Source organism: Scomber scombrus, chromosome 15 (assembly GCF_963691925.1).
Source record: "Scomber scombrus chromosome 15, fScoSco1.1, whole genome shotgun sequence".
Taxonomy (NCBI): domain Eukaryota; kingdom Metazoa; phylum Chordata; class Actinopteri; order Scombriformes; family Scombridae; genus Scomber; species Scomber scombrus.
Genome location: NC_084984.1, coordinates 3,758,119 through 3,770,362, shown reverse-complemented (window position 1 = coordinate 3,770,362; position 12,244 = coordinate 3,758,119). Strand labels below are relative to the sequence as shown.

At 39.8% G+C, this 12,244-nt stretch overlaps 1 protein-coding gene across 1 annotated transcript in view; it reads left to right on the top strand.

Annotated features, from left to right (window-relative positions):
• The first annotated feature begins 232 nt into the window (after positions 1–232).
• The window catches only part of LOC133995278 (WD repeat-containing protein 70), a 40,373-nt gene continuing 28,361 nt past the window's right edge, over positions 233–12,244 (top strand). The window contains exons 1-9 of the mRNA XM_062434615.1: positions 233–284; positions 1,773–1,823; positions 1,923–2,006; positions 2,106–2,211; positions 2,331–2,544; positions 2,992–3,051; positions 3,240–3,373; positions 4,393–4,546; positions 8,325–8,401. Coding sequence (XP_062290599.1) covers positions 260–284; positions 1,773–1,823; positions 1,923–2,006; positions 2,106–2,211; positions 2,331–2,544; positions 2,992–3,051; positions 3,240–3,373; positions 4,393–4,546; positions 8,325–8,401 — 905 coding nt within the window. The 5' untranslated portion in view covers positions 233–259. The remainder of the gene's footprint in view (positions 285–1,772; positions 1,824–1,922; positions 2,007–2,105; positions 2,212–2,330; positions 2,545–2,991; positions 3,052–3,239; positions 3,374–4,392; positions 4,547–8,324; positions 8,402–12,244) is intronic.

Genomic DNA, 12,244 nt, shown 5'->3' with positions numbered 1-12,244 from the left:
CTTATATTTTCCTAGGATGGCAAAGGAATGCCACCCCCCCTACCTCCCCACCCCCTCTTTCCTGCCTGTGAGTGGCTAGTACTCGTTACCTTCGTCTGTTAGAAAAATAGAGGGCACTATAGTTAGAAATACAAGGTAAGCCAATCAAATGTAGAGTAGGGCGGGTCACTACTTCGCCATCCTAGGAAAAAAAATATCGCTAAATGACTACAGCAAGGAGAACTTCCGGAGGTCAAAGTTAACCGTTGGATTTGAAAACATGGACCCCAACAGTATGGATGAAGGTACCAACGTTTTCTCTTTTTAAGTTTCATATAGCTGTTTTATACGCATTACTTGAATGTACAAGTGAAATAGGTTATATTTCCAAATGTTCTTAATATAAATCAGCCAGCTATACGTAGCAAAAACGTAAACAAACTGATGCAGTAGCTGTTTTTGTGCTAGCTTATTTTTTTTTTTAGCTTCATTTATGTTCGCTATAAAAAATGTTTGTCTATTTTTCATCCCCTGGACTTTTAGTACAGTTTTTTCTTTAGCAAGTCATAGCTTTAATTGTCCTTACAATGGGAGAAAATGATGCCGTTTTATTGTTAAAAGTATTCATCTCAATCAAGCAGAAACGACATAGCATGGTTAGCTAGACAGTTAAGGCTATAAAGTTATAGTTAATAGTTAAGGTTCAATATTTTAAAGTTTTCAAAGCCAACATTACAGTCCAAGTCCGAGGATGTCAAATCCAGCTTTTTGAAGACATAACTATATATTTGACATAGGTTAACAGTCAAATAAAGTGACTTAATGTCACCCATAGCCATAGTGTTGTGTATGATAGGACCCTATACATTGTTACCTTTCCATAACTCATTGTTAAGTATTCATTCAGTTTTACGAGTCATTTCCCCTAAGTAAAATGTATAATAATAATAATAATAATAATAATAATAATGCATTATATTTAAAGACGCCTTTCAAAGCACTCAAGGACACCTTACAAGGCACATAAAACACAACAACAGTACATCAAACAATATAAATCAGGCAACATTTAGTGCAAAGATAAATAATAAATATGAATGTGACTATAAAGTGCATCAGTACAATAAATAAACAAGAACGTGATTGCATAGTTAGTGTGAGACAGAGTATGCCACTCTGAATAGGTTCGTTTTCAGGCGGGATTTAAAGGTGGAAACAGAGTCAGAAGTGCGAATGTCTGGTGGGAGAGAGTTCCTGAGGCAGGGGGGCAGATCGGCTGAAAGCTCTTGACCCCATGGTGGTAGTTAAGTTGGCAGATGGGGCAAAGAGCTGGTTGGCAGAGGAGGATCGGAGAGTTCGGGAGGGTGTGTAGATGTGAATCAGTTCCGAGAGATATGATGGTGCCAGGTTGTGAAGGATCTTGTATGTGAGGAGTAGAATCTTAAAGTCAATGCAGGATTTGATAGGAAGCCAATGAAGTTGCTGCAGGGCAGGAGTGATGTGTTCAATAGAGGGGGTTCTGGTTATGATACGGGCGGCTGCGTTCTGGACCAGCTGGAGTTTGTGAAGAGATTTCCACGGAAGACCAAAGAGGAGAGGGTTACAGTAGTCCAGACGGGATAGGTTATAATAGATTGTGCTTCCTTCACTGAGGGGGCTCCTGTTGTTGAGTCTTCGTAGCTTACAAAGAAAACACAATTAAAAGAGCTGTACTTTAAAGCATTCACATGAAAAGGAAATTGTAATTACAGTTTTTATGATAAACATACTTTTTGTCTCTTTTGCAACATCAGGAAAGAGTGGAGATGGAGACATTTCATCTGTCATGGGATTCTCTGGGTTTGGTATGTACAGCGGAGCAAAATGGACATATGATATATGATAAACTGACATTATGAGTTGAGTCAGGCATTGCTCAAGTGAGTTTTGTTTGTTCCTTCCAGGTAAGAAGGCCCGTACATTTGACCTTGATGCCATTTTTGAAACAACCCGACGAACCGCCATTGAGAGGAGTCAGCATGCATTAGGTAATGTTTTTTTTAATTAACAACAAACATGATACGCAAGTTGTTTAGTAATCATCTTTATGTCACAGTGTGTGAAATTGTAATCATTGCTTTTTTCAGAGGAGAGGCAGAAGACTCAGACGGAGGGAGGCGGGGAAAGCTCCAAGTCAGTCAAACCGTCAATCAACACACAAAAAACCAAAGCTGCTGCTGCTGCTACTTCTAGGTAACGTGATTTAGTGACTAATACTATATATCACAGTTTGATCAGACTGAGACGCAATTACATGTTCGCTATTAAAGTTTTTGCTTTGTTTGACAATTGTGTTTTTTTTTTTTTTTTAGAAAACAGGAGAGTGACAGCAGCAGTGACAGCGATTCAGACTCTGACTCTGGCCTTATTGGGCCTCCCCTACCTCCTCAACATACAGCCCAGGATGACGATGATGATGATGAAGAGCTTGTAGGACCGCCTCTCCCACCAGGTTACACAGGCAGCACAGCTCACAGTGATGAAGATGATGAAGATGGGGAGGGACAAGATGACGACGATGATGATGTATGTCTAGAATGTCCCTCTTGTCCTCCTGTCTACACAAATGTTGTCTTTTAAGATTTTACCACTAGATGGCAGCACAAGAAAATATAGGGAGTGGACAACTAACATTTTGTGTTGCTGATCAGTAGTTCAGTTGTGTCCTGGGTGATTTTTCCTGTTTTATTTCTAAAGCCTTTCTTTACCACTTTATATGTATAAGCATAGAAAATGTAGCACTGCTATGCATTGGTTTAAACAGTCTAATCAGATCCTGCAAATGTGGCAAGTTATGGGCAAGTTCCTAACTTCATATTCAACAGTGTGACTGTAATTTGCAGCTGATGACTTTGATTTCAGAGGTTTTAGTCACTCAGTCTATTTAAGTTAAAAGGTTATGTGTGATTGAATGTTAGGGTGAAATACTATGTTATAAATACACACCTTATTAAGCCCTTTTTTCTTTCATAGAATCCAGTGAAGAAGATTCCAGACACTCATGAGATCACTCTGCAGCACGGCACCAAGACGGTAAGGCCTTCTTCTAATTTTACTTTTATTTTAGCTGCTTTCAGAGGCTACTGTTTAGTGACAAGTACTCTGAGTAGCAGAAGCAAACTTCCACAGTTGGTTCGCCTCCTATGGATGATCATCAATAAATGAATTGTGCAGACTTATTGATTGTATTTCATTTGTAAATGAGGCAACTGCGTCCCCAGGTATCGGCTCTCGGTTTAGACCCCTCTGGAGCCCGGCTGGTGACTGGTGGATATGATTATGATGTGCGGTTCTGGGATTTTGCTGGGATGGATCAGGCACTACAGGCCTTCAGATCCCTGCAGCCCTGTGAATGGTGAGTGTACTTCTGAGAACTTAACACAGAATATCAACACAGTTGCTTAACATGTGGGTAATTAGTTTCATGCAAACATCCAGGAAGCTCACTGTATTTATGTGTGCCAAAGTGTACACACACACACACATTTGTTGAGGTTCAATGAGCTTCATGTTGACTCCAGGACATCCTTTCTTTTCATTCAAAATGAGCCTTTCAGAAGCAGATGGTTGAGATGCGTGGGTGTTTGTATGTCTGCAGGTGTTTACTCCGTTTCACTGAAGCCATCATCAAAGTTTAAATTCTTTATTGTTTTTTGGGAACCAGTGGGCTGAGCAGGAGCAGGCTTCCCCTTATTTACGCTACATTTATTTTGATTACAGTGTGATCCAGTAGCCTCTATGGTTTACTGACAAGCTGGGTTTCATAGAGAACTGTGCTGTTGAGGTCCGCTGTTCGTCTTTCCTGACCCAAAAAGGCAGCACCTTAGTTTGGTCAAACTGGAACAGTGAGGAAACTGAGCATTTGGTCCAATTTAGTGAACCTTTGAAGTTTCCAAAGAGCACTGATGTTAACCTCACTTTCATTTCAACAATGGAACTTTTAATTCAGTGCTGTGTTAATGCTATTTGATATTGACCTGAATTGCTAATCTCACTCTGGGGAAGTGGTGCAGGTAGTTGTCCACCTCCTCACTTGCATGTGCTGTCCTGTATCCTAGAATGATTGTGTCTGTATATGCTCACAGTTATGGTTTTCAGTCTCTGTCTGTTGCCTGTGCTAGATCAAAGAGACAAACCATCACATGTACATCAGATGTTATGATGTTTTCCATAGTCACGTGTACCTACTGTTTGTTTTGCCTCTGAACCCTTTACATGATTAAAAGCTTCTTATATAACAACGTTTTGTTAACAGTCTTGTTCAGTCACAGTTTGCAGATGGCTTGCAAACAGGCACTAAGACACTTATCAGAACTTCTCAGCAATGCAGAACTCTTCATGTGTGATATGTGTGTGACTTGTGTGTCTCCTCAGCCATCAGATCAAGTCCTTGCAGTACAGCGTCACTGGTGATGTCATCCTGGTGGTTTCTGGCAACGCACAGGCCAAGGTGTTGGACCGTGATGGCTTCAACGTCATGGAGTGTGTGAAGGGAGACCAGTACATCGTGGATATGGCCAACACTAAGGTATTCTATATTTACATATATTTCAGGTTCAACACAACTTTGGACTTTTTTTTTGGTTTTTATTGTTATATATAATATATTGCACTCCACCTCCACCCACTACAACCTCAACAGTAAACATAAAGTAGATTTATCACCTTTCTGACAATGTGGACACAAATTGAAAATATATTACATTTGTAAAAGTAGACTTTATGGCAGAGCTGTTGGATTGCATTAGAGTTTGCAGGTGTTCTTAATAAATAGCTTGGTGAGTATATATCAGACAAAATAAGACATTTAAAGATGCCACCATGAGCTCTTAGAAATTAAAACAACAATTAATGGGGAAAATAAAAGTCAGATTAATTGATTATGAAAATAATCATTTGTTGCAGCCCTAAATAATCCACCATTGCACAAGAAAGCTGTGTGAGGTCTGGTAGGTTAGGGTTAGGGTTAGAATTTGGTCTGTAAACTTAAATGAATTTTTATAACAGACTTTTCCCTTCTATAGCAACAGCAGTATGCCCAAGAGAGACTATTCATTTTAAGCACAGGCTGGATACAACATGTCTGATTTCAGGCAGAGAGTACTTTTAATTTCATATAATACTTCATTCAATACATTGTGCACATTTCCTCATCACAAACTTTCAGGCTCACAAATCTTTTCTTGCTTTAATCCCTATGCTCCTCTTTTCTGCTCTATGGGTGAACCCTGCCAACACATAATGGTAGCAAGGTGTAGCCATGAGCTGCTCTGTTTTTGTGTATGAGGATAAAGGTCTCTGCTGTGTGACCAGCCAGAGGCACTCTCAGAGGAAGAGGAACACCAATTGCTTTCAGGACTTTTCGTGGTTCATCTCTTCCTTGTACCTGAATCTACAAAGGATGATCCTTATTTAGTGTCCATGTTTGGATTTTACTGCGGTTAAAAAAGCTTTATTGTTGGTTACTAACCATCTGTTACAGCTGCAGTGCATTTAGACATGGTTTATACCGCCCATATGAATTACCTGAACAAGTGAAGGCCCATTGATTGCAAGTAGTGTTTTCCTGGATGTCCCACATTCTTGTCCTGCTCAGCCCCATCTGGAGCTGATGGGAGAGTTTGGTTCAATGACAATGCGTTTTGGCCCACCGACAACGTCCCAGCGATTTGCTGCGTCTCATGTGATAATTAAGTCCCTGCCTCTGCTCTGCCGCTGTCGACAGACAATTAATTCCTTCCTAACTCATCCCATTGTGTACACAGAGATTTGTCACAGAGGCCTAGACACACAAGTAGTAGGATTGTATTAAATGTTGTTTTTTTAATTATGATATAAAATCTCAGAAAACAGTGAACAGTGTTTTGTGCAACCAACAGTCCGAAATCCAAAGGGAGAAAAACAGAGAGAATCAAATCCTCACATCTGAAAAGGTGGAATAAAAGAATAGTAAGCATTTTTCTTAGTAAATCACTTATTTGATGATCAACATTTTGAATTTGTATCAATTAGATATATTGATTCTTTGAATATCCTGCTCCAATTTTCAGTTGATCAACTAATCCATTAATCAACTGATACTTTCCGCAGTCCCAACCTGGACCTAACAAATCCAGAAACCTGTTTAGCCTTTTCTAAATGCAGTTACAATACAAACTATGACAGGTAATGCATTTATTTGAGGAAAGAAATGTTGCCCTGTTTTTCTGAATGAACAAAATATTTATCTTACAATTCTGAGAAAAAATCTACTTTGTTTTTCTGAATTAATGAGATACATCAAAGTTTTGACTGTGGTAATGTGAGCTGTGGAATGCAAATCTGTGGTCAAGCCAGCCACTGTCTGAACTTTTTTGCACCTAAAATAGAACAAATATGTTAAGGACGGAGTGAGGCGAAAGATAGGCGTTTTCTCTCATGTTCTTTTCTGAACATTGTGCATTATAATTTTTTCCAAGTTTTATTTTGCCTATAGGTCACGAGATAAAGCCTAAAGATTTGTGGTCCAGATGTCCTCTGTAATCCCTAACAGTATTAAAGTTGAGTCATCACACTGTACCTGTTTGTGGAAATTGCACACTTAAATAACCTCTTAGCTCTGTCGGCAGTGTGGTGTGTTTGTTTCATGTATTTTTGGACTCAGATAAAAAACATTTTGCCTGTCCTGAGATGCCTGACAAACTAATAATAGCAATGCCATCTATATTACTTGAAGGGAGAAGTATATCCTAATGTTTCAAACCAAAACCAAATTAAAACTGAGAACTTCTCTTGGGATTTTTAGGTATCTCATTAATTCAGAAAAACAGCTGAATTTTTTTCATGAAAACTTTTTTCAGAATTCTGAGATAAATATCTCATTAATTCAGAAAAACAGAGACTTTTTTTTTTCCGTCAAATGAATGCATTATTCTTCAGTAGAAAACAAACTGCAGAATGCCGGATTTGTCCCAAGATAGTCAGTTGTTGTTTTCGGAGTGACTTCTTTTCTTGGCTCTGTTTGTCATTAACATGTTCTATTTTTGTTTGCTGTTTGTATGAACTTAAGTCTGTTTCTGTTTAGTCATTGGCAATTTGTTGTCCTAAACAGTTGAGGAAGAGGAAGGTATCAGCTCCTTCACCCTCATCATGAAGCTCTTGTGATGAATGATTCTGTTTATTTTGATGTTATTGCACAGAGCAGGGAGGCAGTCGAGTCATTCACAGCCCATTTGAGCTTTAACCTCATACGTTGAGTGTGTTTTTTACCATAACACTTAACAACCAAGCAATTTGTCATTACTTCTTTTTTAGTCTTTAAACAGCAAGACCTCAGCAGTTTCCTTCAATTGATTATTAAAGCAGTGTGCTTAAAGTATTTGACGGGGAGCAGCCAGTGCTCTCTTCCTGATGTACATACCAATGTCATTTGGTCAACTGCTGTTCATGCAAGCCTCTGCCTTCTTGAGCATCCTGTCAAACAGTGGTATGTCATATCTGAAACCTCTTTGCAGCACATTGAAGTGTTCCTCTCTGACCTGGCAATGAGGGGAGGCCTCCCCCTGTGTTATCCCACTTTGAAGTCATTTGTTATGAGTAATTCTTCGTAGGACGACTCTAACAGCGGAAATGGTTAGAAGTTACTCTGCTAGGAGCTTGCTGTTTGGAGCTGTGACCTCTACAGCCTGCTGCACTTCTTCAGAGTTCACTCACTCAGTTATACGACAAGGCCTAAGTCAAGATTGGTCAGAAGTCAAGGTTACAATATGTTGAAATTAAAGGTCCAAAATACATCCTGTCCTCATGGGAGGGCACTTTTAAGGTGCATTCAGAAGAAATGACAAAATTGGTGCCTCCTGGGAACTTTTTTGTGCTTTAGAAGACTTGTTTGTGTTGTGAGGTCTCACAGTTGCCATGACGATTACACAACTGTAGTACATTGTCACAAAAACGTAATTAAACGGATGACTTTTTGCACAGTCGTTTTGGCTCGAGAGCAGCTGTCTTTTGACAGATTGCAAAAGAAGTCTTCATGAATGTTTCTTTATTGGTTCCTCCTGGTAACATTTCCCATGTTATGTTTCCATCAGCTCTTACTGGCTACAACTGCTACAGCTGGCTTTTAAATATCAAATGGGTTGGAAACTGTCATATGGTAAATGGCAACCTTAGATATCCTTTTTATCGACTGGATTAACATTAAACCACATGGTTCACAGGTGTGTGCTGCATCTGAAAATGACGCTAGCTACAGGAAGTGGTTAGCATCAATCTAGAGCCCGTTAAAAGTCTGTAGTTTGTTAATTTTCCCTTTTTTCTCTTTTAAGGGCCACACAGCTATGTTGAATTCTGGCTGCTGGCATCCCAAGATTAAAGAAGAGTTCATGACATGCTCCAATGATTGGTGAGTTTTAAATATGTCTATAATGTAATGCAGTGGATCAGCGAGCTGCAGGCAGAATCTGTGTTTGTTGTAGGTTCTCTGTGGTATATAAGCTTAAACAATCTTGCACATTTAACAACATGAACCAACATGCAACATACGGTTTGCATTTTTTGTTTTTAATACCAATTTTCCTGGTATTAAAACACAATTACACTTAAATTTAAATGTCCATAAAAATTAAAGTGGAGTGAAAGTTTATGAATCAGGACATGCTGTGATTATAGGTATTTCTCTGAGGCACTGTAAACTGCCAAATCTAATTTTCAGACATTGCTAAATGTTTAACTCTAAGCAATGAAACTATTGTATTTTGTTGTATCACCCTACATGACTTTCCAGGATGTGCATAAAAAACATCTTATTTAATGGTCTACTGCACAGTGACATCCAGAATCAACCCAAAAAATCCCTTCATCTCATCAAATGAAATTCTTGAATAATATGATCACTTGTCCAACATTTATTGTGAATCATCTCATCCCTGCTGGGCAAGGAACTAGAGAACGCATATCCAAGGAAAACACTTCACTCTCATCTCTGCTGTCGCCAGCAGGGAGTCCTCTAGTCCAGACTATGCTTCTGGAAATAGTAGTTTGGCTCCACTGCTGTGCATTGACACATGGCACATTTTCTACTGGATGTAGTCCAGATGCAGACCTGTATTTGTAGGCAGTGATTAGGACCAGAGCAATGCTGCAGGAGATAGTAAGATGTGACACACACACACACAGTTAGAATAGTTTTAGCAGGATTCTGCATACTTACAGCAGCATGAGTCCTGTATGCCTGCAGAAGCCGTAACCCCCCTTGCCGTGTGTATAGGTGTGCATGAATATTTGTGAGTGAACATGTGTGACGAAAGCATAGTGATGAGTCTAAGTGAGTGTGACAGACAGCAGTGCAGAAACCCAGGGCTATCATCATCATTAAGTGGAAACAAGGGTCTGGCTTTGTGGGCAGGCCGTGGCCCAATGTTTACCAGTGTTACTGCTCTCCCAGATGTGGAGGCTGGTTTATTTAGCTCTTATTGAGGCTCTGGAAATCCTCCCCTGGCACGTTAGCACTGGGTGTTGCCCCTGGCCGACTCACAGGAGAACAGCGGAGAGGAGCGCACAGGGAGCCATTCACAGGCAGAGCAGCTGCGTGTGAGGAGGGTTCACACCAACAGTGCAGGTCAGCAAAGCAACCTGAGTCTTATAGATGGAAAGAGCCAGTGACCAAGAGAGGGAGGGATCGCTCAGAGTGATTTACAGGTGGGAGAGGTTTTCCATATAACCCCATATTGCACTTTTACTTATCATCACGTAGGTAATGTGCAGCGCAATACAGGGGTTACTTGCTGATAAAGTGCAGTACTTCACTTTCCTGGTTGACCCCACAACCCTCCCTCTTCAATCTAAAGTGTTGCTCATTCCTCCATTAACAACAGAATGTAGCCTCCAGGGTTTTAAACCAAACATACAGATCACATTATTTCAATCCTTTCTGTGCTCTGGTAACACATCATTTTTTAAATTAAGTGTTTACGATACAAGTTTTATGATTTAGTACAGTTTTTTTTTTTTTTTTTGCAGATTTGCACTTAATTGATTGTTTCCTTTATGTCTGTTCAGCATTTTCTAAACATATTTTAGACTAGTTTGATATAAAAACTAGTCTAAAAAAAGAGTAATATTTAAAAAACAAGGGCCTTTTTATTCCCGTTTTTCTTTATATATATATGTGCATATATATATATATATATATATACATATATGCATATATATATGTGTATATGTATATATATGTATGTGTGTATATATAATATATATATATGACATACACATACATCTCAATATGTCACTTCTGTAATGTGAGACTTGGTTGGGGAACCATTAAAAAAAGATGGATATGCTTGGGAGTGTGTTTGCTCGAGTGTCAGTATCACACTTGGCTTTTCTCCATCTAAGTTCCCTCCGCTTTGCCCAAATCAGAATTTTCTGGTTTTAGTAAAAGCTAAATTTATGCGTTTGCGAAAACCAAATGTGAGCTTAAAACATGCCCTTTGGAAAGCATAGCGGAGAGTATGTCCCGGGCCCTGCTCTCTATGGACTTCAACATGACTTTCTTACCCTCAACTGAAACATGAACTCAAATAAAAAAACACGAACAAAAGACTGGCTGCTGTAAGATGTGTTTTTGCATTAATGCCGAATTTGTTCTGCTGCCTGTTGTGCAGGCATGAAACAGAGCTGTGACACTGCAGTCCCTTCATGGGTGGACCTTTTGTGTTCAGACATAATGTAACCCTATGGACAACATTATGGAGGGAGCATCTCTTTCGAACTTCAGTAACATCCTTTGAATTATAGAGTCTGCAGAGGCCAGATTGTGGTCAGTGGGCCTCTTCAGAATGGACCAGTAGTTGGCCAATAGTACCAGTCGGTGCTTGCTACTGGCTGTTTCTGCTTGAACATCAGACCAACACTCCTGTCTTTCTTCCTGTGTCAGCCTAGTTAGAGACTCTTTGTTGTGTGTATTTGAATAGGTTATTAAGCATGATCACTGGACCGCCCAGCTCCTTAATTAAAGGCCCCCCCGAGTTGTATGGAATCTCATTCATAAGAACTGCCTCCCAGCTCCTTGAATGATTTCATTAACCCAGCCTTTTTTCTTGAGAGGAAGTACTGATGAGGCAGTTAAATAAAGCAGCAGTAGGGTGGTTGTGATTGTCCTTGCACACTGAGGTTTGAATGGTGCTTCAGCAGGACTGCGACTCTCACCCAACAGTGAAAAGCAGTTCTGCTGAGACTGGCGCGAATGTGTCAACATTTCACATTCCTCCCCATTCTGTTTGAGAGATTGTGAGACTATAAAACGGCACAATATTTTCCAGCATTATTCATTTTAGATCCAAAGAGGCCAAATGCGTATTAAGAATAGAGCCACTTTAACTAAGGCTTTGCTGAAAGACTGAACACCTGTTTGAAAACTGCAGATTTATTTCTCAGAAAGTGAAGGCAATATATGCTGGGTCTACTCCCGGTGGAAGTATTTCTTTGGCAGGATTGAACTTAAAGTAAACTAAAAATATGGCTGGGACTTTTATGTCAGTGTTTTTTTTTTTTGAGAGCTGGAACCTTTTCTAATAAATGAAATCCCAAACAGTAGTGGCTGAAAAATCCTCCAGCACTGTTTAAACGTTTTAAAATGGTAATGAACCGTACTGTAACTAACTGTATGGAAGTCTATTCCTTGGTGCCTTCAATGACATGACATTGCTGATTATTGGTTTCACTTTGAGTCTTTTTATGGCGCCCCGGAGAACCATCAAAAATTCATATTATGCTCGTTTTGCGACTGAAATTTCAGCCAGCAGAGCAGAGGACAGGACAAACGGCGACTTCCTAATTGAGCCCACATGTTACTTCTGTTGAGCCCCGAGACACACTCGCAGATGTACACACACAAATACACACAATTTGAGGAATGTTTCCAGGAGGTTTGAATGCCAGGGATTCCCTTCCTGCTGGCCTGCTGTCAGGGCTGCAGCTGGACTCGGATGTGTTGCTCTGTGCAAGGAAACCCTGAGGACAACATGGCAGAGCTTTTTACTGCTGAGGAACAAACTATTTGTCTTTATCATGTGCTCAAACCAAACACATGATGTGATACATGTGACATGTTGAGGAATTACCTTCGGAGAGCATCCAAAAAAATAAAAGATGTTACACAAAGCAGATTCATGATCTGTTGCTTGGTTAAATCCTCATGATCAATGGTGCTTTTTTTATTTTGCTACCTGTGGTCAAAGTCTTTCTT